The 26,424-nt window shown below is 39.6% G+C and overlaps 1 protein-coding gene across 1 annotated transcript in view; it reads right to left on the bottom strand.

The window, feature by feature from the left end:
- LOC124165035 overlaps positions 1–26,424 on the bottom strand; it is a 138,684-nt gene that overhangs the window by 111,736 nt on the left and 524 nt on the right. Inside the window, exon 2 of the mRNA XM_046542273.1 lies at positions 23,969–24,281. Coding sequence (XP_046398229.1) covers positions 23,969–24,263 — 295 coding nt within the window. The 5' untranslated portion in view covers positions 24,264–24,281. The remainder of the gene's footprint in view (positions 1–23,968; positions 24,282–26,424) is intronic.

Here is a 26,424-nt window from a genome sequence, read left to right as displayed (position 1 = left end):
ACTCGTATCAAATATTTCCGTTCGTGCCTCCCTTTCATGAGGGGCTTATTTCCTCCCTGCCATCCCTTTCGCCTCTTGGAGTTCTCAACTTCGGGATCAATTCGTCGCCGGCACTTCATCCCGGAAGCCTTGTCGTTCCAAGCCGTCCGTCTCGACATGGGGAACGAGTGCATTCTAATGAGATTGATCTTAATCACCTGAATGTCCCAATAGGATGGAGCAACCCTATCCTCACTCATTTCCATCATCCCCCCTCGCCCCTCAAGCGCAGAATCCACTTGATTCGCTCCTGCACCTCACCGTGTTTTCGTCTTTCGAAGGATTCCTCTTTCAGTCCTCTTGAAAGCTTACGTCCTCATTCGTGCGCGGCGTAGAGATCCAGTTAAGACACATTTTACGCGTACACTGAACGAACTGTAAAGGTAAGCGGCGCTATTCCTATAAAAAACTGCTTGAAGCGAACAGAGAGGACGCCACAGCTTTTTGAGAACTTATTGCTTGCAGCAGCTGTGGACTTGGAGGCTGAATTAGAATGCTTGACCATTGAAGAACACACATTTTTGACAGGGACACGCTGCACATCTCTAGAGAAACACGTTTTATTTCTTTGTCCGACGGAAACAATATAGTTAAAGAGTTATTCTATCAAGCAGATGAGAATATATAAAAAAGACTGTAGAATGGCGTGAATGATGGGAAAGGACTTTGGTCTAACTCAGGCAGTTATATATCTGGCAACACACACCTTAATTGTCGCACATGCTAAAGGCTGGTGTTCTGACACCCCCCACCATGCGCCTGTAATGGCGGTTTGCGGACGAGTACGCTGATGGATGAAAAGGAGAATGTGTTGAAGGAGTGAGTGAAAGGAAGTGAGCACATCTCCTCTCATAAATTCATTTCCTCTCCCACCATGCACAGGACGTCCTCTTGCCTTTTCCTTTCCATTTAACTCACGCCCTAAACTATCATATCTACCCATATCCGCACTGCCTCATTTTCAACATCCACGTTTCCATCCCATGACCGGCTTTGCTCTTAATCAAACTCTTTATTTAGAATAAGATGACCATCCTGGAATCAATCATCGCATTTATAAATTGCCCTTCTCCTTTACTTTATACACATTTATTTGTGCTATTAAAAAATCTCTTCCTATCGTCACAGGATGGGCGGACAAAAATACTTTAAGTAAAAATAATAATATATTACTGGGAGGTATTTACCAGGAATTATTATACTTGTAATTTTCGATGAGCCCGTAACCCGCCTTGATCTCTCTCTTTTCAATGAAGACAGACTGCTGGCCAGACCATAGAAATTAGAGATATTGTATACCCCATTGTAAAGGACTCTATTCGATATATACTTTCACTTGAAGTATTTTTCTTTAATCGCTAAGCAGTGAAAAGGAATGGTTTTTATTATTATTGTTGGTGTCTTTTCGAAGTTTATTTATTTTTCTAATGTAAGAGAGTCCTTGACGACCATGGGCCCTGCGATCGTGTTTCTAATTGTGGTTTTTATCTCATTTAAAACGCCGCATTTCGGATATTTCGCGCACTGAACTTGCATGGTAGTTGTGTGGCGTGGTGCTGCGGGTCGCGGAATGAGGAAAGTCGATCCCTGCCTTCGAAATGTCATCACGGAAGGGAGTTTCCATGTTCCTGTAGCACGGCCTATCGGATCGTCGCAGTCGAGACAATGATTCTTGTCGGATGGCGGGCGAGCTATCTCCATGGGGTGGATGCGAATTTTATGTTCTCGAATGTCTCCGGCGCTACTCTGGTGCGATAATTTTATTTTGTCTTTCTGCCGCGTTGGGGGAGTGCTCCGACAGATATCCTCCACGTGGGTAATTTATTCGCCTCGCGAAGGTTACGTGAAGGTCTCGCACATTGATCACCATGCTTCACCCGCCACACACTGTGGAATGTGGGATAGCAAGTGTCATGGAGAATACATCTCCATCGTCGTGAAAATGACACCCGGACGTACACATGATCCGTTTCTTGTGAGTGTTTCGAGTCACGTCACGCCATCGTTAATTATGCCTCAAAATTCCTCGGGTTGATTCTTTCTGTCGAGTTGAAATCAGGGCTAGCCAGTAATTTAAAAATAAGAATAGTAAAACAGTATGTGAAACAAGGGTCGATATATTTATTTATTTTTCTTGTGGCAGACCAGAAAATATTTTTCATATTGTTTTCAAATAATAAGTTCAGAATTTCTCCGACGAAAATCCGGATATTTGTAATAAATTATCATTTATAGTTCAGTTAGTATTTCTAATCCTCTGCAAGAATATGTCTTTCATTGCATTTTCAATTAAAAATTTAGTGTTTCTTTATCCTAAAATACGATTGTGAAGTATGTGAAGATTAACCTTACAATTTTCATTCCAAAACCGATCGACAGAATTGTTTTAAGGGTTCATTTAGATGCCATGAAGACGCACTATGTCCACCACTTTGCCCTTCAGTCTTCGCCCTTATAAAGGCCAAAGAATTGCGAAGACCAACATAGATCGAAGCCCATTCGGCAGTTCAATGGCATGATAGAAACCTATCTAGTTTGAAAATAACCTATTGTTACGGAATCTTATACTTAGTATGTACCTATGGTCATTATGTTGGACCAGAATACATGGAGGTTAGGAAAGGCGCAGGGCAGGGACTGTATTGAATGTATTGTGTTCTCCACACTCTTGTGGTGAACGGGTCTCTAATAAGAGGTTCCCAAGATTTTTTTAGGTTAAATTTTTAAAGAAAGCTATTCATTTTGTACAAATGTATTCCTTGTTACGGTTCAGCGGCCATGTTGCTGTTAACTTTAACGTGTATGTATATATTGTAAATAGTTGAGACCTTAATTTTAGTTAGGTTTGGCTAATCATTCTTTGCTTGCATTATCTTCATCATTTACAATACTTCATCTATCATATTTCGCTCAACTGGTGATAACTTGTGGTCGGAAACATATATGCCTAATACAGTTCACGAAGTAAACTGCCAGGTTAGTTTATGGCTAATAGTAGATGTAAATGTGAGTGTATCTGTCTTCATACTTGAATTGCATTCTTATTTCTCTTATCTCTCGTTTCGTTTTTACCTTGCATGTCGCATAAAAAAGTGTGCGTTAGCGGTATTCGTGGAAACGAAGTGGAATGAGGAAATCGTTTGGCTGATATTTGGGGAGCCAGATTCATGCCGTAGTCCATCTCTGAAAATTTATGTGAAAATGTGGGATTCGAATAAGCTTGCATGGGACCCCACTGGCACATTCTCTCATAAAATTGCCTCCCCCCCCCCTGTGCCGCTTTCCGCTAACTCAGCGTTTCGCCAACGTTTTGAAGGCGCTCTGCATTCTTGGCTGGGATGCCGTGGGGGTTGGAGGCGTCCTTCGCCTGGAATTCAAGCTAGACCGGAATTTGGTTTGGATTTCGCTCGAAATTGGCTCTGTGGGGTTTTCTTTTATCCGATTCGTCGGCTTTAAGGCATCGCTGCCCTTTTCATGAGGTGGATACTGGGCTTTATTAAAAATGAAAAATGCTGATTACGAGGAAAATTAGTACCGGCGGAAAATATATTTTATTGACGTCTAAGTAGTAATGTTCGCGATTGCGGTCATCACTTCTTCCTTCTGCCAACTTTAAACTGTGTTTATCCTTATACTTTCTATTGCAGCAATATTGTATACTACGAATGTTAGTTCAATTTTAAGCTTCTCTATCTGTGGCACATAACAACACAAAACGTAAATGATCGTAGTTTTTCCCGGCGAATCGAATGAATAAAATCTTCTCGGGTTAAGCACCGGGTCAGGCTTTTTGAGGCCAACGTTTCAATGAGTACCTCACTCATCGTCTTCAGTCTCAGCCCTGAAGACGATGAGTGAGGTACTCATTGAAACGTTGGCCTCAAAAAGCCTGACCCGGTGCTTAACCCGAGAAGATTTTATTCAACACAAAACGTATTGCAGGAAAACGTTCAAGTAAAATTTTTGTCTGCTTTGGATGGCTTAACTAAAAAATCTCCCACCAATGATTGCTCGGGCACAATTTTTGCTAAGCTGTGACTTTTTTCTTAAACAGTACCTGCTCACGCTCTTACTGTTTGGTTTATAATTTTTGAGTTGCACGCATCATCCATTCCAATGAGACAGAGCTCATGCAGGAGAGAGCTTGGATTATTCTTTGCAATTGGGGGAAATACTACTTGCACTCTTGCAATTGAGCAGGCCTACGCAAATCTGAAATTGTTGGATATTAATGTCTCTGAATTTGAACGTTGGTTAAGGATTTTAGAGGAAGTTGTTTGGCGTTGAAAGCTACAGTTATCTTGTTTCCTGTTGTCTACGTTTAAATTTTCTGAATTGTGATTGCTAAGGAACAAATAGAACATAGAGTAACCGGTATGTATTGCAATAGATATTCCTCCAGATTGTATTGATATCTAGTGCATCTGTGTGATTATATTGGGGAACCCACTGCTATTGAAGGAAGAGAAGAAAGAAGAAAAAACTAAAAAATACTTGAATTCATTATAAGATTTTAAAAAGTACTGGTAAATTTCGTATGCGCTGCAATCCTAGATTTGTTGAACGACAGCTCTCAGCTAGTTTTTCACAGACGTTTCGGTGGGAAAACATAGACACACGTAAAAAAGGAACACTCACAAAAAAACGTTCAGACGTTTCAGCGGATTGATCCGCTATCCTCAGTGCTGAAGGTGTCCCTTATTTACGTGTGTCTATGTTTTTATTAGTACAATTTTGTTCGTTCGCCTTGATCGGCCACATACTTATATTTTGTATCCACTTTAATGATATTTGGTTTCTCGGATTCGTGTCAGCAGATAACAGAATAGACATTAAAAAAATAGTAAAAGTCTACAGAAAATTAATCTTGATCTTAGGGGTATTTTTTTAGAAGTTGGTAACACTGCAAAAGCTTTAAAGTCGGTCGAAACTATATGATCTGTTTTTTGTAACAATTTCATGACTGAGCGTCGTAAAATATTAAAATCATTTTAATAGTTTTTATATACTAAAAATATTAAGATAATATTAAAATATTTTAATTCCAACTATACCGTGAGTCGTCAGCATACACGTCACTACCCTGTGTGTTAACAAATCTCCAAGCAATAGTTGACTATCGGTAATAGCCGTGTTCCTGTCGACAAATCGAGTGGATTAATTTCATTTCCTTGGAATTTTTGCAGTTTCGGTTCATCGAAAGATGAGTTCATCAACAAAGTAATCCCAAACGTGATTGATAGCCGCAAAAGTCACAAATGGTTGAGTGAGCGATCAGTTTTGGTGGCTAAGAACGAAGATATGGATGACTTAAAATTCGTAATTCGGAATCAAATCGTTGGTACTCTACATTAATTCAAATCTATTGACTGTGTAACAAACGAGGACGAAGTCATCAACTATCCATTTGAATTTTGAAACTTCTCGGATGTGCCTGGCTTACCACAGCAAAATTTACAGCTAAGGATTGGCTCGGAGGTCATGATTTTTCGAAACCTAAACCAACCAAAACTATGCAATGTAACGGATTTGGTAATTAAAGAAAACCCTTATGGTCAATGTGATTCACCCGACTATACTCGAATAGGAAAATTAAAATATGAGAAAGTTCTCATTCCAAGGATTCCCATGATCCCAACTAATATACCATACGAGTATAAATGAGTTCAATTTCTAATTCGTGTTGCATGACAATTAACAAAACACAAGATGAGTGTATGTGGCCTGAATCTAGAAAATCCATGTTTTTCTCAATGTAAAATATATACATAGCATTTCATGCTTGGTAAACCATCCGCTTTATTTGTTCTTGCGCCTGATTAAAAAAAATGTTGTGTATCAGAAGGACCTTGACTGATGGAGTATAAAACCGTGTGTTTAGGGTATACCAGGGCACGTTTACGCAGTGCACTTTTCTGAACCGAGTTATAAATAGCCCGCCACAAGTCATGACATATTTATGCTGCTACCTAGGGGATATTTTCGCTAGATTTTAAGCGTCATAGCATTTTTGTATAAAATTTTGACTTTATTAATTGCTTTATAAGACCAAAATGTCGAAAATGTCCTAAGTAACAAAAAATAATTGAAAAAAATCCGCATAAACGTGCCTCGGTGTACCCTATGTAGATTGAATAAAGAAAATGCCTTTCTAACAAGCCATTGTAATACTCATTTTTGTAGTTTTATTGGAATTGCCTTATTTTATTATAATAGTTTCAAAATTATTAAAATCAATACAGCCGCTCTTGATTTGTAAATGGTTTAACTAAACGGTTCATAGATTATTAGGCGGTACGAAGTTCACCGGGTCAGCTAGTTAATTATATTTCTTAGACGTTTGGAATTAGAATTTTCCGTCATCATTTTGTTGTATTTCAAACCTCCAATGAGGTTAAAGAATTAAAAAAAGGAGAGGTATTATTGCATTTTGGCGGCTGTGAATCCATTGTAATTTTTTTCCAATTATTAATTAAAGTATTCACCTTACTCGTGTTTTATTTCACTGAACTCTCTGTTCCCCTGCTTTATTGTGATATTGGCGACAGTCATTTTATATGCGTCGAATTCTCATGCAAGTGATGCATATTCCTCCTTGCGGCAGTCGCGCAAATTTATCTTCCTTGGTAAAATATTTATACGACCCTATTTGCGAGGCCTTTCTCGTGATTTCGGTTGTTTTATTTGCCTGAGAGGACCCCACTGACGTAGTTTTCCTCTTCCTCTCACTTCCCAACCGCAGATGAGTACAGGAAACCCTCGTCCATCAGCCTTTATTTCGATTCCACGTCACCATGGCGAGCGCACGGATGAAATCAGTTTTCTGGGAGGCCAATTCCCTCTTCCATCTCGTGCACCCAATTCGCGATTGCCTCACGCGGGAACCAAAAACGGACTGCTGGACGACAGAAGGAGAGAGACCCTGATGAATCGGCGAGGAATAGAAATTTCCCACCCAAGGGAGCTGGGAACGGCTTGTTTATTGATTTATTTTTAGGATTTCCACGGAAATTCGCGGGATTTTATCATTGTGAAGTGGTGAATGCGAGTTGAAAAAATTAACGCGGGCGTAAAGGAATAAATTGGCTCTTAAATAGATATCATTCGATTGGGAGTACATTTATAGTGGATTTGTGGAAAAATTTGTTGGTTCTATTTTTCGATGGGATCGTGGTAATTGGATCGATTCGTTATACATATTTTTATTCCTCCCTGGCTCTCCTAGTTCGTCGTTGGCGACGGGAGAAGTGGAAAACTAAATTTTCAGGAGGACGTAAATTGGTTTCCTGCTTCATTGGTTTTCCTCGTTCCAGATTCAATGACGTTCGAAAATTTTGAATTGATTGCGGCATCTGAAAATTCTCTCATCTAGAGCTTAGCACAGCATAAAAGCGATCTAAGGGTTTGGCATTCCCTCTCCCAGGGATAATTCTTTCGTTGATATTCGAGATGAGCTGCAATCACGCCGTCAATCAACATCAAGGAGGTTCGTTCAAGAAGTTAAGGACATACCATTTTCATGCAAATTTGAAAATATACTCCTTTATCGAGTGACGGCCGCAAAAAATAAGTGACTATTGCTATACTATGCGTGTCGTGTAATACAAATTACGTTCTTTACACGAAATCGGCTCTACGCTCGGCAAAAATTGCTGGTGATAGCATTAAAATAAAATAATCAAGGATTGAATTATGCATTTTATCTTCACATAAAATTCAAACCATTCAAAAAATTAAAAGGGGCATAAAGAGCCCAATTTTGTCCGTGATAGGATTTCAGGGAATTTAGTTTGTGGTGGATATAGATCGGTGCAACAATTTTAGAGGAAGAATTAGACCCCAAGGGACAAACGTTGTTGAATTGAATTGGAATGAAGCTTTAATGAAGAATGGAAGATCACGAGCATCATCTTGTACGTGGGATAGGTGTGATGCATGGATTCGAAATCACAGCCCAGGACGCAGCAGGCGTCGACTTCAACCACTTATTTCCGAGCCGGTTCGCTATGACACGGGAAACGGGCACTTAATTTGGAGAAGAGTTCACTTAGGGTATTTGAAAATAATAAATTTAATATTAAAATCAGTCACTTGCCATTGCGGAGAGGCAAAACGAACTATGAGTTGTTTCTCTGCGCGGGTGGAATTTTATTTCTTTTGAATGAAATATTTCCATGCTCTGCTATTGTTAATTCCTCTAAGTCTCTCTCCATTTGATCGTGCCATTCCGTCTCATGAAAATTCCCGTTTTTTCTATTTTACCGTACCACACGTAATTTTAAGTTGTGAAGTGATATGATATCCTATAGTAAGTTATTACCTGGAGCTATTAATTCAATTCGTTGACAGATATGAATATGCTTTATTAGTGTGTTCACAAAAGTTTTGGAGCACTGAATACACGATTGAAGTTTTAAAAAATGGCTGATTTAAGATTAAATGTGAAATATGTATGGAAATATGGAATGTAGAGGTATGGTTATCTTCTGCTGTTGTAATTTGGAGAAAAATGTCTCATGACCTCCAACCATTCACAATTAGATTTGCGATTCCTTATCTTCAAAGGCTATCTTCAATTGACAGTAGTTTTCCATTGGCTCTACTGACGAACGTTAAACCTGCGCCCCTTAATTTTACTCAAAGGTTAGTTCCTTGGAACACCCGCACGGATTTACTAATACGCGGCCCTTGTAGTTTTTTTTTGGGGGGGGAAGTGCCTGGGAGTTAGCTTCGCCTTGAAAACTTTACAAGCGGTGGAAGGAGTTTGATGGAAGTTCCACTGGCATGTCGATTACCTGTTTCTTTTGCCCTCGGGCCTTTCCTCTTAGAGAGGCTATTACTCCTAATTGACTTCTCGTCTGTTTTGTGCGCCTTCCGTTTAAATTAATTATCGCCGCTGCACGCGCCTTTGCATGTCGTTCTGTCCCTTCAAATTGTAGTCCTTCAATGCTCCCCGTACTGCCCCTTCACTCTCTTCAATTTGAGAATATTTTGAATTTTATTTATTTCGTCCACCAAAAAGCCAATCTTTTTTCTTAAATGCATTTAGAAATATTGTCAAATAGATGAACGATTATATAAACGGAATGTTAATGAAAAAAAAGGTGTATAAATTAAGTTCAACTTTGAAGCATTTGTCGCGAAAAATGAAATTCTTGAAAACCCTCATGAAAATATTTATTTTGGTGTATTTAGGGAAATAACCATTTTCCTGCACCCTCATGTCTGAAATAATGACTTCTTCTGAGGAATTATTTGTCTTTATGTTTCAGTTTCTTGACCATGTACCTTGTGAAGTGGACGAGTTGGTAACTGGAGACCTTCTCGTATGAATGCGAATTTTCATGCTTCTTTATGTATGCAATTTGACAATGCGTATTCATGTTGGAGGAAGTGAGGGACCGTTTTTGCTTTGTAGGAATGGCCTAAATTGAGAGATAACAGTTAATTAAGGAGTAAGTTGATGGCATGACATGACGGCACGGGGGAAATTCCTAAAGGTCCAAATTAAATAACAACCACTAGATTTATCCAAAATATCGCTGGAAATTATTAATTTTATTGCAAATCTTTTTGCGATAAAGTAAATCTTCGCTCATACTAACGTTACTTGGCTGACGTTGGCCATTAATATTGGAACTGGATGCTCAAAAAGAGGCGATAATTGAAATCTTTTGGTTTTTATCAGCCAAAATGATTCCAAAGGGTAGTCATTAGTTGAGAAAAACTAAAGTTTCTTTCGAAGTAATTAAATAATCCAATCGGTGTAATTATATCTCTAACAAGGAAGATAATTTAGTCCTTCGATAGACATAAACTAAATACCCCAAAGTCGATTCTGCGATTGATGTGTGACTTGTGATGTGATTTAAGAATCATGCCATCAGTTGATGTGGTTCATAAATAGTCAAGTTTCTCCCAAGTTGTTGTAAACGGTGCTTAAGTGTGTTTATGTTAATATTATCGCTTAATTATTTGCAATGGCCAATGTGGCAATACTAGGCTCTGTCCTGTTGTAGAGGAGAGTGGGCTGAAAACGCCAGAGTAGAGCCCGCATTGAAATACGAGAAGGGAGGAGGATTCGCTCGCTCTGAAGGATACACTTTGAAGCGGTGACAGACACTCTTTCGATTCCCTTCCTTTCATACGAACCAAAACTCCCCTTTCGCTCGGATGACTAACCAATTTAGATTAACTAAACCGAGGAGGTCGTCGTTCGTTAGCGAGTTTTTCGCTTAGAGTCCTCCTCGACTGTGAATTCATCGGAATCGGCCCCCATCTCGTGTCGCGTTGATTTTCCGTAGAGTCCCGAATAAAAGAAAACTTACTGAATGGCCGGAATCACTGGGGAACGAATATTTGGAGCGAATCGACCTCTCTCTCTCTCTCTACAGCGCCGTGGTAATGAGGCAGCGAAAAAAATGCGGAAAAGTGTTTCGAACTTTTGGAGAGGATTCGTCGTGGGATAGAGCTAGCAAACCCTCTTTTAACTACTGGTCGAATAACATAGAAAAGCCTTCCCATTAATTTCTTACACCCTAAAGAACTCCATTTGAAAGAAATGTTCACGGAGCGTGAGATAAAATTACTCATTCCCAATGGATACTCTTTGTATTTAAAAAAAATATGTTTTCCTCAACCTACATTGGCGAATTTTACAGTGATGCGAATAGAATTGGTCGACCTGTGTCTGATTCTTTCCCATTCACGTTCAGCAGCAATGAATTGATGGCGGGACACCGGTTCACGTCACGGTGAGGTCGAAGCGATCGATTTCAGCTCACGTTGTGTGCGATGAAGTGCCCAATGCGTGTAATTAAGTCATTCTCCTTGCTCTGAATATCATCGAGGGTGCTTTAATCTTGAATTGGACGCCAAGTCATACGATGGAAATTTTGAAAAAATTTTATCACTACCATAACATGAGAAAAGTGAGAACTTTTCGCACTGACGGCCACAATGAATGTGGGAAAGAAGGGCGGAAATCAAGCTGTAAATTTACTTTTCTTGTCATTCTCACACGAACTTTTTTGTGAATTTGGTTCCATTTGTTTTGTTACATCGATGCAACATTTCAGTTGCAGAATTGCAAATCTTCTTATTATCCTCTGTTGCTCCGCCTACTCACAAATTGCCAGGAGAGGAGAGTTGCGTCTTCGATGCACCTGTGTTCCTACCACTCTGTTGCCATAACATTCGGTTCAATCTTGAGAGATGTACTAGTGTTTGAGTCATTACTTCTCTATTTTTCTCAGACTTGTTAGAGAAATTGGCTTCCACTTTTTACTTGTAGGTTTTTATGGCCCTAACTCAGTCGCCCTTACTGACAGGCCCATTGTTTTTTTTAACTTCTTCATGGTTTCTCTTTTACTCGCCAATTGAGAAGACGGCAGGAGGGGGAAGCGTTTCTAGTTAGAATTGCCGTTCATTTTCTCTATCTGCCCAATTTTAAACATATTCTGCCATGTATTGAGTAAATTTGTACTTTCCTCTGTCATTTTAAGAAAGGAGCGGAAATTCAGCCATTTCGGATGCCATTTCAATTCACAATATTTGATGCATTTTGTTCCATAACTTGGATGCGTGTTTATGCCCACTATGGATGCAGAGTATCATTAGTATAATAGTACTGCTTCGCGATGCGCTATCGACCGACGTGCTTCGCAAAAATATGAGCATAAATGTTTGAATGGTGTTAAAAAGGTCGTTCTCGGCGGAGTCGACTCCGTTGAGGAAAGATGGTTTCTCTCGAATCTCGAGCGAGAGAGATGTAGCACTTAGTCTTCCCCCCTCCCCTCCTCCAATCCCTCCCCCTCGACCCCCTCTTCCCCACTCTCGATGCCGATGTTGACTCCCCAAGGCTTTCCTAGTCCATGAATAGTTTACGGTTTTCTCGGTTTTCGCGTTGAGTAGTCGAGTTGTGCGCAACGCCGCGAATAAGAAAGAGATCAGGCTGATGGCTGTTTATGTTGGTGCTATTCCTCCGCTCCGCACTATCCATACTCGCCCAGTCTTCAAATAGTCTTACAATCCATTTTTAACGCCATCAATTCATACTTGTAGTAGATTAGCACGCTTAACTGTGTGGAGATGTTTCAACTACCTAAATTATAAAATGATGGAAAATAGTGCCCTCCCACGCAAATATATTATTTACAGCATTTTCCACGGTTGAGCCCATATTTTTTTAAATATCTCTATCTATCAATATCTATCCCTTTCTCCATCTATCGATTTTGTGACGCTCTTTTCAACATTTGGTGTTTGCTCTTGCACAAAAATCGCACCTTGATAATGGTCTAGGTGACGAAACTATGAATGGAAAGTTATCTGCTGAGAAAAATGTATTTGTTAGGGAAGTTTCCATTGCTTGTTAATTAATAATGATTTTATATATTTTTTCGATTCCTACTCAAAATTCCGTATGGATATGTAGAGTTGTTTGTCAATGATTTCTATATAAATTATGCCAAGATTTGGGCGTTTCCGATTCTTCGTTTATTAATAAAATAACATTTGAAGTGCTTGAATATGAGGGATGTATATATTTCTATTTAATTATTTATATTTATTATTATTTCTATATTGTTGAGTTCTTCCATTTTTTGGCATTTATAAGAAAACCCACCTGTTAAAAACAGGGCAAGAAAAAATTAAAGATGTAGTTGCAAAAAAATAAATTTACATAATAAAATGAACTGATAAATATAAATTAAATTTTTTAGTCAATTTGTGGGGGCGTGAGATAGCTTATTCGTATTACTAATCCTCCTATAGTGAAAATCCGCTAGCTCATCGATTATAGTTAGTTTACTGTGATAACAAGTCTAAGCGCGTTTGCTGCTATTTGCTGCAGCCCTTCTTTGCCTTTACGAATTTTTCTAGGGTTTTGCTTCGCCATCGTGTTATGAAATGAGTTCGCGGTAAGTACCGTTCTCTGAGTCAGGGGAAAAATCCGGTAATATTTCTTAATGAAGTTGATAATAAACTATTACCTTAATGAGTATCGTTGATTAGTTATATTTTAGCGCATGAATTTTACGTACACGAACTGGCTTCAGGGTCTAGAGCCAATCCAAAAATTTTCGTAGGCATCTTTTATTCTAGTAAGTTTCCAAATGCGTGTATTTTTACTCTCACGATGTGGTAATAGTATTGTTTACTCCCTAATGCCCCGCTAATAACTTTGTTTTCTCATCCCATTTGCATGAGCGTCTTCCTTTCTTCGGGTCTAACCATGCGAATGTTTTTATCAAAGTGGACTCGACGGACCTTTTCCAGAGCTTGCATCAATACAGTCGCGTTAGCCTTTTTGTTTACGCTATTTGGGCATCTGAAAGGAACGTGCTTTCACCACAGAACACGTGTGTGTGAGTGGATGCTTGCATTGCGCAAAGAGGCATCAAGAGTAGTATCTATAGGCTTCTCTAAAGTCTTCCATAATGCCATCGATATTCTTCCCTCTCCACTTATTGATCTCTGGCCTATATCTTACCCCTCTACCACAGTGGAATTTTTCCCTTTTTTTTTACAGATTTCGATTGTGATAGAGATTTAATAAAGAAAGGTGTTTATTTCTCGAGCTATTAGCGGACCAAAATCGACGGCGTCAAATACTTCGCAGATATGACATCCCACGCTCCTACTAAGCGAGTCACTGATTTTCACCTGCTCCTCTATCTCTGGTGGTTATTTGTTCTTTTCTCCTTGGTGAGGATGCGATATACTCTCACCATGAGAGACGTCACCAACGTGATTTTTACTGCGTGCGTTTTTTTTACTCTAAACTTAATTAAGAGAGAAGGGTTGCTGAGTGAGGAAAATTGTTTTTCTTCGTAATCCATCTTTCCCTTCCATTTATCGAAGTATTTTTATAAATTGCGACATCGTGTTTGCCAATGAGGGTATGGATCTATTACCATGTTCCGTTCGCTGAAATTTCAGTTGACTGATCGCCCAGCTCTAAACTCCGTGGCTCCGCCAAGGTAATGAAGTATTTTGTGAAGTGGGCTTAAGTGTTGTCCGTCGTGGAGTGAAAACCACCATCGCTGTCGCCTGGCGCAGAAGGAGACGCTCGCTGCGTGTCGAATCGCTCGCGAGTCGACAACTGACTGCTTTTGTCCGTCCCGGCTTACTGATGACATAGGATCATGGTTTCGTGGACAGTGGATTATTTTTTCATTCTCGATATCTGATGATGGTTTAGATTCGTTTGGTTTTGAACCACATAAATTCTGACGCAATTTTTGTTTGGAATATTGGACTGCCAAGTGGCCTGAGTGATGACCCGACATGTCGTTAGTGCGGATAATCTCTCGTGTCACTTTCGCACGAATTGTCACTCTGACGCATTACGTGAATCGGATGCAGCATCAATTTCGGAAAATGAAAAAAATGCAAATACGAATTTTCAGCTTCCCTGGAAACTGTTAAAAGGTTTATATTTTCACGTGCCCTTGAATTTGATCGAGGACATTGGCTAAGTAACTTGTCATACACCTTTAGTATGTAATTATTGACAGAGGAAAATTTGAAAAACATCCTCCATGTTCTCCATTGTTTTAAGTAAATTTATTGACATAGTGGTTCATCTTTGCTAATCGGACTTCAAGTGTAGAATTTATTTCTGCTGACCTTAGGGTGACGTAGACCGTATTCACAGGTCCGACGGAAATGATAAATTAGGAGAGATATTTTTCAAAAGAGGTAATTAAAAGAATTCGTATCCCCCTCGATAATAATGGAAATAAAGAAATGCTAGACGGAACTTTGCGCGCGCATTTACTGTTTATTTGCTGACGACTGGTTTCCATGAACACGCCACACGCCTCCTGAGACTGCTTACGGGGTAGTATGAAGATTTAGATATTGTGTATATTTGGCTGCTCTGAAGAATTACAGAATAAATGGTTGGTCTGAAAACTTAGCAAAATGGTCTTCTGCTATTTTGGAAATGGCGGCTTCAAAGGAAATATTTTGCCTCTTGCTTGGTAATGTTTCACACAGAATCGCGAGTATATCTCCTTTCAAATTTAGAAAAATATATTTGGAACGTGCATTTTATCATTTCAGTTCCTATGTATGAAACGTAGAACGGTTCACTTAAAATAGTAATTTATAGAGAGTTAATTCTAATGCTATAGTTATTTCTTTTATCAGTGTTTGTATTATTCCCATTTTTGATCATTTCGATACCTTAAACAGGGGTGAATGGAAAAAAGTTAACATCCTTTCCTCATATTATTCATTATTTTGATTGCTCTTCAGGTCATGAACCACTTTATATTTGCTTATTTACAACCCTACATAAATACTATGGGTCTTATATATATTTATTCTCTCCGTAGTGATTCCGTAGTGACATTCAAGTGCATAAAAATTACAGAATTTTAAACGCATTTTGAAAAGGTGGCGAGGAGCGAACAATACTTTTTGGACGACGCAAATCCCAATAAATGGTCATCGTCATGAGAATGACATTAAACTCATTTCTTGGCGAAACCTGCTTGAGATGAAGGCCGTTCCTTCGTCTTGCGTTGTAATTAAAATTATTAGTTTGAAAACTTTAAATTCTCGCGCAAGGGATCTTTCAGTTATCATCTGGCGGGAATAATTTGACTGTTAAAGCGTATGTTCCGCGGACCCTTGAAAATCTTGAAATTTGGAAAATTTTCTCCTCAGATTTCGGGAGTTTTCGGAACCGTCAAATTTTGTTTATAATCCGAATTTTTCCTGAATTTCCGATCGTTAAAGTTTCGAATATTTTCGATAAGAATTTTTGGCATCGCGTTTTTGTCATCTCGGATGAAACATATTGGAGTAATTTGCTTTATACTTTATTTTAATGTATTTACTTGAAATTAATTTTTTAATCTATTTAAAACAATAGTCATTACTCAATTACAGCTTTTGATTCGCATCCAATCCCATCCCACATCCATTTTTCAAACACTATTACTTGTGTTGCGAAAATTTGTACCTTAACGTCTTTGCGGAGTGGACAGGTCACTAAATATCATGGCACGGGGAAGGGGAAATTAAATGGTATCTCGCGCCGCGTCTGCAGGGACAGCGGGAGGCTGTAAAAGTTTCCGTCTTGTGCAATGCGACGGCATGAGGTGATCTTTGATCATGGGTTTTTAGGTCTCTCTTTGCGAACTCGGCCCCGCTAATGCTCCCCCATGTCTTTTTTTTCCCGAAGGCCTTTTTAAGACCATCGCGTATAAATGTTTGCCCCGTTTTCGATGCTTCTCATCCCTCGGCCCATCCGACCGTTGGCATTTCTCCTCTTTTGCCGGCAAGTGGTCCATGAAGACGGAGGGCGTGACAGGAAGACGGCATGGAGATTTAAAGGATTCGCTCCGGGGATATGAGATAAGATGCTGAGGTTGTTTAGACAGGAAAGGACGAAAAGATCGCCCTTTGATCGTCTTTTTTTTTGCTCCATAAGACTTAAAAAGAGGTCCTCCTCAAGTTACCAGTGGAGTTTTAAAAACATCGCGTGGGCTATGAAGTGATCAGGACATTTGATGCTGGTTTGCTCAGATGCGAATCATAATTCCGCGGCGTTGTGTTGCCAAAATGTCGAACTGCCAGACAAAATCACTCATGCTGCAGAATTGTAATTTTATCCATAATATCCGTAGAATTGTAAGTTTATGCGATTATTATTCCTGTTAATGACTCTATGCTTTGCTCAGTAAATGGCGGACTGTGAATTAAACATGAAATTACATGCTACGTGTTAAAAGTATGTAATGCCGTTAATGGCGCGTGTACTATACCACGGGTCTGTGGAATTATTTGTAAATACAGTTTCCAGCGGCGGTATGGCGTCGCTTACTTTAATTTGCACGTAGCCGCAGCATAAGGTAGTTCTAATTGGGTGTTTTGTACGTAAAGTATGGTACCATTTCCCTGGCGAAAAATCTTCTCGCATTTATTTAGTATTCATTCTCTATTTTAAGGACTTCATCCTGTTTTCGTGCGCAGTAGATCAAAATTGCTTCCGATGTTTACTGCAAGTCGGCCAATGTGGAGGGCGGTGAGTGAGCAGGGACACGATTACGCGGTGAAAAGAACTGGTGTCTGGTAAGAAAAAATCGATATTCTTATGCATCCCTTCTATTGTAAATTGGCTGTCACGAAAATGTTATTATTTGATTTATTAATTACAGAAAAAACGTATTAAAATATTTTCAGTTTATGGTGAAGAAACCATGGAATTCGTTTTCAGTTTCAATGAATACAATTATTTAAATCTTGATCATACGTCGAAGGAAAATTTCTTAGGCTTATATTATAGGAAATTTAGACCCGAAATAAATGATGCGCGAGAAAAACAGAGGCTGTTAACTGTATGGTATTTGCATGGAATGATTAATTCAGAATAGTTGGGTAATATGATTTTCTCTGGATAAAGACATTCGAAGAAGGATTTGGTGCTTTCCCGGCGAATGAAATCTTCACGGGAAATCAGCCGGGTCATGATGGACATTGCTGCCAACGTTTCGATGGCCCTCTCTTCCATCGTCCTCAGGGCGAAATTGTTGGGTGAAGCGTTGGCAGCAATGTCCATCCTTACCCAGTTGATTTCCCGTGAAGACTTCATCAACAACCAGATTTGGTTAGGAAAATTTGGGACCAACCTCACGTTTACATTTTTCAAGGATATATTTAGAAAATTTTAATATTTACTTTTTAGCGTATTCTAAATTCTATTATCGGTGGAGCTTAATTGTCCATGTGAAATACTGTGCACATCCTCAACATTTTAAACGGGGAAATTATGACGAACTGAGAATTTTCCGTCCGCCATGAATTCAGAAAGCCAAGATATAATAGTGCAGTGGCGGATGCAGAGCGTGGATTATGATTTCTGGTGAATTTCGGTGAGAGGAAGAAGAATCACTTCATAGAGGAGAGGGTTTGAATAACTCGTCGAGGAAATTTATTTTCAACCTTGTTGCTGCCTCAAACGATCTGAGATGGAAATTGCTTTCTAATCACGCGCAAGTATCCTGGATGCTGAACTGCTTTTCATGCAGGTGTGCTTTGTTCTTGTCTCGTTGGATGTGCAATGTTTTCAGTGATTATTTGATCTCTATTGTAGAAGTTCAAGACAATAACTGTATGCTTTTGTTTTTTCAGACGTATGAGATGCAGAGAAGTCTAGCCAAGAGAAATATATTACATTGTGTAGCTTATCATATATACATATATGTCTTCCACCCATCGTTGTACTTCAACAATAATGTTTATGAAACCAATATGACGTACTGGAAGACTTACTATGATTACTGTGATGAAGATGAATTGGTAAAACACAACCAAATTTTGTATTGCTGCCTTCCGTGAATTCATTACAAGACGTGAAATTTTTAAGACTTTGGAAGGAGGAATTTTCAATCTGTAATTTCTCTCGCTATTTATTTTGATCTTGGATGTAAAATATGAATCTAGGTGACTGAGATTTGATGGTACAACTGCGTGGATTTGTTCAATTTTTTTACTTATTAAAATGTTTCATTCTTCCTTGGTAAATTGCCCAGAACTCGCCCTCGCAGTTGGTATAAATTATTGCTGTGGAAATAAGATGACTCTGTCAATCTTAATATTAAAAACAATTTCAATCGATTTTAATTTTCACCCCTTTTTGTTACTTTTGTATGTAAATAAACGAGTGGGAGTATTTCACTTTTTTACCTTTAATATTTCATCCTAGGTTTCTAGATACATTCAACTGAACTCGGGCCCACGCTGACGGCGCAAATTTTCGGAATCGATGTCGGCTTGATCAAGTGACTGGAAATTTCGCCATTCAGTTTTTTTTTAATCGATTTTCTCGATAACTCTTATGCCGTAGGCATTTTCTGATTATGCAAATTGTGTCATCCGTCCGGGTTATTCCCAAGGTGACTCCTCATAGAATGGGGTGGAGAGGGTGGAAGGAGGTGAGGGATGTCAGGCAGTGAGGGGTAATGAAGCAAACCCCCCGGTGGTAGGGGGTGGAGGGGGCGGAGGAAGGGGCTGAGGGGAGGGGGCTTGAGTGAACTCGCTCTAATCCTTGAGGGAATCTCTCGTTTCCGCCTCTCCCGTCAAAGTGAGAATAAAGGCAAGCAGACAAAGTAAAAAAAGGGATGAGAAAGTCACTTTACCATTGAATTCCTCTTTGCGTTTTTGGTTTTCCCAAAGATGTATAATTGAAGTGGGAGGAATCGTATCTGTGAACGGGTGAGTCCTTTTGGGATGAGGAGGGAGATACTAGGGTTATGGGAAGGAAGGGTACGTGTTTGTATGGCTCAGTGAGATAAAATGCTGCGGAATTGGCATTGAGGCAAAGAGACAACAGCATTGGGGAGAGGCGGATCTTTTCCTTCATTTCGATAACGCGGTCTTCTCTGTCAAATCACTGACATTTGAGATGGATAATTTTGGAGCGTTTCCCTGCTACTTTGATTCCTGTTCAGCTGATGGCGAAAAAAGGGTTGGCTCCTTTCGGTGAGGCATTTCTTTCACCGTCATCAACGCAAAGATTCGAGTGGTTTGCTGATTATTATTCTGTTCTCGGAACGCCCTTTGTTCTCCTAATTACATCTTTTTGGACTTTCTTCGATCAGGCGTCGATTTTTACGGCGGTTTGGATTCCTTTTCAGAAATTTCGGGAAAATGAAATTCATTTCTTTATTTTTCTGGTCATTTTATGTTTTGTTCTCCGCTCGTGTTTTTCGTCGAAGGCTAAGGTTGTGTTTATTAGGTGTTTGTGGCGAATAGTTACCTATTGCTTTTCAGGAATTTCAGGAATACTTACCTCCAATTTGATAAAATAAAACTTATTTCTATGTTTATGCTTTGTAAGGATTTTTTAAAAAAATAATCGTTCTGTCCCACTCATTGATTTGACTTTTTTAAGTGTGGGCTTGACACACGAATGTTTAACTTGGCTTGCTGAGTGTGATTATTCTCTCATTAAACTTTTAGGGATGTTCGAGGAAAAAACTGAGGGAAGCCGTCACATCTGCTGACTGCTAAGCATATATAATGATCATATCTACGGTCTTGAGTTCAGTATAGCCATTCGTAGTTACCAAAGGATATTTCGCAGTAATTATATGGCGACGAATAAAAATTTTGCAATTAAACTCTACAGGCTTTTTTTGATCGCTATTTAATTGTGTGGACTATTCTACGGATGGTTTGCTGAAATGGGTAGTCGCTTAATTAATTTCGCACCTCAGCACAATGAAACCCTTAAAAAAGATTTTAAAAGGTATTTACAACAGTCAACTTGACTAGATTCAAATCTGCCGGAAAGTCAAATTCAAAGTCGGGAAACTAAAAAATATTTGCTTAATTTTTTGGCGAATTCGGTGTGGTGGTTTTCGTTTTCCGTCGTTGGTATCAGAGATTACGATACCTCCTTGCCAGTTTCAGGCAGATTTTCGCAAATGCCTTTTATTATTTCATCATAAACTATTACTGTACCATGCATATTTAGATTCGTCACAAATTTTGCTTCTAATGAGTGCCATCTCAACAACTTCTTGTTACAAACAGCTTTTCTAGCTGGAAAAAACCGTATTTCACCATAAGAGCCCATGTTTAATAACACTAATTTTTTATTATCTCAAAAAGGGAAAATGGAAATAATTTTTTATTTGGATCAATAAATGTTCGCCTTTCAAAGAATATATGACCATATTTTGATCAAATAAAGTTTTCATTAAAAAGTTTTAGCCTATCGGTTATCTATTCTCAAGCATTTCGACAACAACTGTCACATTCACATTCTCCGATCCATTTAGTAGGAAAATGATGCGGCTACGGTTAAGCTGTTTATCGCTTTTACGTCATGAAATATTTTTTAGTAGAAACAACATCTTTACTTTTCTGGTTTTGAGGGTGACCTTAATGTTTTTCCGTTGAAGAAATTATCCTCGCAGCTACCATTGAAAATTCGTCTCATTAATACCATGCTAGCGTAGAATTTTTGTTTCCTATCTAAAGTGCGTTGTATAGTGTAGACTACTCAATATTTTGACGAAAGAGCGTAGTGAGGAAAAAGTATTTTGAAATATTCTCGAAGATGTCATTTGATTGTTAATGTATGAATCCTACCGTGCCTGAGGTATTTTCAATTTTTTTAGTCAGTTTTTGGGTCTCAAAACTCACTTACGTTGTCGACTGTATGAAGCGTATGTCCCAACATCGCAACTTGAGAATCATCTCAGTCTCAGTATCGAAGCATCTGCCCCGTAATTAGGTTTTGATACTGTCAAAACCTGCTCCTTATGTGAGATTCTGCGCCAATATCTCTTTGTTAGCCCTCTCCTTCCTAAGGACTGCTCCATTTGAAAGCATCGCAGTACGTGACCAACGAGTGGGCTAATTCCTCAGCTGCAATTCCCGTATAAATCCGAATTTTACCATTTAGAACTATGAAAACCGACATTTTGTGATTTCAAATGACCCTGGATTTATGGCGTTTTTCCGATGAACTCAAAAGGTTAAGTGGAAAATCCTGGGAATTTAAGAAAGTGCACTTGAAAGGCGATGACCAAGCGTTGAGAGAATCCTATGTTGTAAAGGGAACAAGGTAAGAAAGGTAAGTCTAGCAAAACACGAGAGTTCAATGAACCAAATTTCGCAGTCCGAGAAGCGCGGAGGAATCTCTTCTTGAGTGAAAGTTTTCAACTCGAGACACTTTGGAGGTAGGACTCCGAAGTGTTAATACTTTGGTTGCGAAGTTGCTGTTTACTCCGCTACCAAGGAAATCTTCTGTTTACTGCGTAGTTCGACCATTGATGCTGGCTTCACTTCGAGCGAATTTTTGATGATATTCTTAGAAAAAAATACGTTTGACTCATTTACGTATTGATGGGATGAAATGCAGTGATTTGATGGTGCGAAGAGGGTGTGTCGTGGCAGGGCTCAGTTACAGCTGTAGCTTAAAGTACGTATAATGATCTCATCGCGCATTCTGTCCCGCATTCAACTCCTTTGCATTGATCAAGCCATACAGGGGAATGTTTAGTGAACTTGCCCTGTTTAATGTTTGATTGGACTTTGCAGTGCCGTAGCAAGGCTTCGGGCGATAGGGCAGCTCCATTGCGTAGCTTATAAAAGCGCTTCCAAAATATTTTCAAACGTGAAGAAAATCAAGCGCATAAATTTTGTATGTGCAACAAAAGAAGTACATATAACCATTGCAATTATTAATGTATTTTTTTGTTTTCTTGTGTGTGAAACTGTTCATCAGTTAGTTATAAGATGTGCTTGCAGAATTAACTACGAGTAGGATAGAAGGAATTGAAATCGCAAATCCAAGTTCATAAGATGACATTTACCTGGATATCAAAATATAAGACTTTCACAGCCGAGAAAATGCAAGGTACACTTTTGGTGTTATAGCGAGAGTCAAATGCCGACAAGGATATACTCTCTACAACATGTAAATTTGAAGATCATACCGTTAGTTCTAACCAAGTAATGCGTCACGTAAAATCAGAGATCGAGCTGGTTGATCAGATTTGCGACGACGAAGAATCAACCAGTTCGACGCATTGAAATACACCACGACTCATGGACTTTCAACACCTACCTCTTTAGTTAAAAAGTTTTTGGGTTTACTGGAGAGGCAACGTCATGTACGTTATAATACTTGGTGGACTAATCGGTAACCCTGCCCTCATATCACAACCCAATTTTTCGTAATTATGTATTCCAACATTGTAGGACAAATGGTCATTCGATGTTGTTATTAAAGACAATTCACCAGCGCAGAACTGTCGGGTAACGGAGCCGTGTCCGTGCCTGATTTTAGCGCGACGAAATTTTATTTTGTTAAATATTGTTTTTATGGCGATTTTTTTGGTAAATGTTCGAGAAGAAGTTTAGATTTTTCCCCGAATTATTCGCCCGAGTACTTCTCGAAAAAGCGAGAAGGCTATATAGCGTTTCAATCTCCGATGGCCCGTGGAGTAAAATAAAAAAAGATAGGTTTTCATGGCTTTTCGTATGAGTCGGTTAAAATAGGTTGTAACATTTAATTTTGAGTTGTTTTGGATTGGATGTGACGATTGATGGGAGGAGGACAATGAAGCAAACAATAATGAGCAGCAGAGGTGGAGTGAGGCGTTGTTGTTGTTGTTTTTGACGGCGCGGGATGGAATGTAAGGGGAGTTGGATTGTAATGGTCGTGGCGTGCGGATGTGTTTTTGTTCCCGAGTTTGTTTATAAAGTGTAATAAGAATATTTGTGAACCATTGGAGAGAAAATAAAAATCATTACATTTTGGCGCACAACGTGAGAGGCTTGACTACTCGAGAGGTGAGATCACGAGAACCGAAGAGAAAGAGGACCATCCCGAAGGAGTGAAGAAAGAAAATGGCGGGCAAAATGAAGAAATTTCCGGAGCTGAAGTCGGCAAAGCTACGGCAACTATTTCGAGAAATGGACTTGTTAGTTGGGGGAGTTGGATTGTAATAGTTGCGGCGTGCGGATGTTTTTTCTCCCGAGTTTGTTTATATTACCAATATTGTGAAGTTTGAGGTGGAAAAATAAAAAAACGTTGCAAGGTATTTAATTACGATACTCTTTGTCATCGTCAATGTAGGGTGGAGAATTTATCGAAGTACTGGATTCGAGTTTAATCAAAATCTTTTCCGCTTACGGATTTCGGATCTGCATTAAAATTGGCGTCAGTTGTCAGACATGTGTAGAGAGACAGTTTAATTGGTAGGAAACGTTGCTTGTTCAACGGCGTTGTGCATCGCATACGCGGGAATAGTTCTATTAGTAGATAGCGTAGTGATGCATACATTTCCGATTAACATACATTTTTGATTCTCAATAGGATATAGAAATATGTTTTGTTTAGTTGTATTGGAAGATTCTATTGAGGAGAAAGGGGAGAAATTATCCACATTACCTTGACTCGCAGGTGATTCTTCGGTCACTTGGCTGGTTCTCTTCTCCGCCGAGGAGGTCCGGATTGGCGCCACCGTGCTCGTCGTTTGCTGCGAAGTGGTGTCTTTTGGCTGTGGCGATGATGAGGTCTCCGCTGCCGAATGCGACTGTTCGTTGAGAATGGTGGCCATCGGAGCTGAAGTGGGCTCGGCCCTCGGAGGCACCACTGACAGGGCCACCAGGAACAGCACCAACTTGGCGCCATGCGGGAAGTTGGGCTTCCCGCGGCGGCGATCAGCCGTTGCGGCTGACGCCATGTTTGTTGTTTGTTGACTCTAATTCCCCGCCCGCCGCGGTGTTTTTATTTCGTGCGAGCGAGCGAAGGAAGGAGGAGAAAGAGAGGAAGAAGAGGACATCGGATTAATTCCATTTGATTGGAGTAGTGGCGAGGATGCATAAATACATACTCCGTGGGCACGATATTAGTAACGGTTATTTAGGCATGACCTAGGTAGATTCCATGAGTAACAATAGATTTTGTTTCACGGAGCTGAAGGAGGAAGTTTAGGAAATGCTTTGATCGCGGAAGGGCTTTTAATCGGAAATTAATTGTCTTCTAAAGGAATTATTGCCTAAATAGAAAGAAATACACAACATTACGCATTGCTCGTAAATAGTCTATAATTCGTAGCTGAGGAGGCCGCTAAATTGGGAGTACATTACCAATGTTAATAACCATTACTTATAAATACTCCGGTATTACTATCACTTTACTGGGTAAGTGCATGACAGCGAAAACTCACGAGCGGTTTAGAACTGAAGGTAATGAATACTTATCTTTAAGTTGGTGACACCGAAATCTTTCCCGCTGAACAGCAGAATTCCGTCGTGAGAAAGGTATGTCGTTACTTTTCTACGAATGCTTTGTGCTGTGATTTTCCTTCGAAAACTCCGACTCCATCGAACTGAATAAATTGATGTATGATCCGAAAGTAAATCGCCGATCGTTTTTATCACTGAATACATATATTTAAAATATTTAAATGCATAGGATACTTAAAGAACTTTTGCAAGGTTGAAAAACGCCTTCAAAAGTTTCGCTTTAATCCTAGAATATTTCCTGGGGATGAAATTGAAGAAATATGAACCCTCGCGTCGCAGTATATCACTCTATTACAGGACTGTCTTCAGCTTTTTTCAACCACATAACATATTCATGTGATACAAAGTAGCAATATCGGGCAGGTAATAATCTCGTCTAGGGTAAAATTTCCACCCATTTTACTGATCGTGGTTAGCAATAAGCACTGCCAATAAAAAGTATTGTAGACGAAGAACTAACATCACCGAAAATTCTCCATAATTCACATTTTTTGCCTTTTTAAAGTTGAGCACATTCCCTGACCGCAAGAAAACACTCCAAGGGTCTCCACCAAGTCACTGTCTCGAAAGCACTGAATTTGAGGTCGGAAACCAGATCACTCGATATTGCGATAAGTGCGGGAAAATAAGCCAGCATTCTCAAACATGGGCCAGTTGAAATATTGGACTCGCATGTGTTGGCGATAGGTACCTATAGAGAGAAAGAGATGAATGGAGGTGGAGAGAATTTTCTTATCAGCGGTGGCAACTGTCTCGATGCGGAGATGCTGTAGTAGTGTCGAGGCGACTCCATAACTCCTCCAGCTGTTTTCTCACCGGCCCTGTCTCTCTCCGACACCCGGCCGAGTGCCGCCCGACGTCTTGGGATGAACGAACGGAGACAGGTCTCCCGATCCCTCGATAGATGACTCCTTCCATGAAGTATTTTCCACCAGAGTTTCGTGCCGTTGCTCTTCACCTACCCAATAGATCATTATCTAGAAGTCTCAGAATCACGAATGTACCGCAATGGACCGCAGTTGATTCCGATTTCTGCGAGCACTTAATTTCTGTATTTATCTCAGTCAAGAGGCATTTTTTCAGTTTATTTTACCGGAATATTGGAAACGATTGCTAGAAAAAAATTCCCGTTGAACTTGTTCATCACAGGCGAAGACGCAATGATCCCGGTCAATGTTTTCCTTCATTCGAGGACGTCCTTTTTTCCGTCCCTAGAAAGTGCCGTTTTTGTAGTCTGAATGCATGTCAATAGGTGAACTATAAGCATGTCTGACGGGGAACGTTTGATGGAAAATTATGTCAGTTAAAGAGCGAAATTTTACTGTGAGTTGTAATTTTCGCGAACCTGATAAGCTGCGGCAAGGAATGATCCGCGGAAACTAGCGAAATACATTGCCCTGCAATTTACCTTCCACGAATTACTTCCCTTCATATTATTCTCCTCCTATTCTACTTTCTGCACTTGCTTGTAAACCTTCATTTGGCCACTCGGAATGATGTGAAGATAATACCCCAGCGTTACGGCGAAATAAATACCTTGTGATAGCGGAACTGGCGAAGGAGCATATTAATTTGCAGTCCTTAAATGTTTAAGCA

This window comes from Ischnura elegans, chromosome 9, assembly GCF_921293095.1.
Source record: "Ischnura elegans chromosome 9, ioIscEleg1.1, whole genome shotgun sequence".
NCBI lineage: Eukaryota > Metazoa > Arthropoda > Insecta > Odonata > Coenagrionidae > Ischnura > Ischnura elegans.
This window is presented reverse-complemented; position numbering and strand designations above follow the sequence as displayed.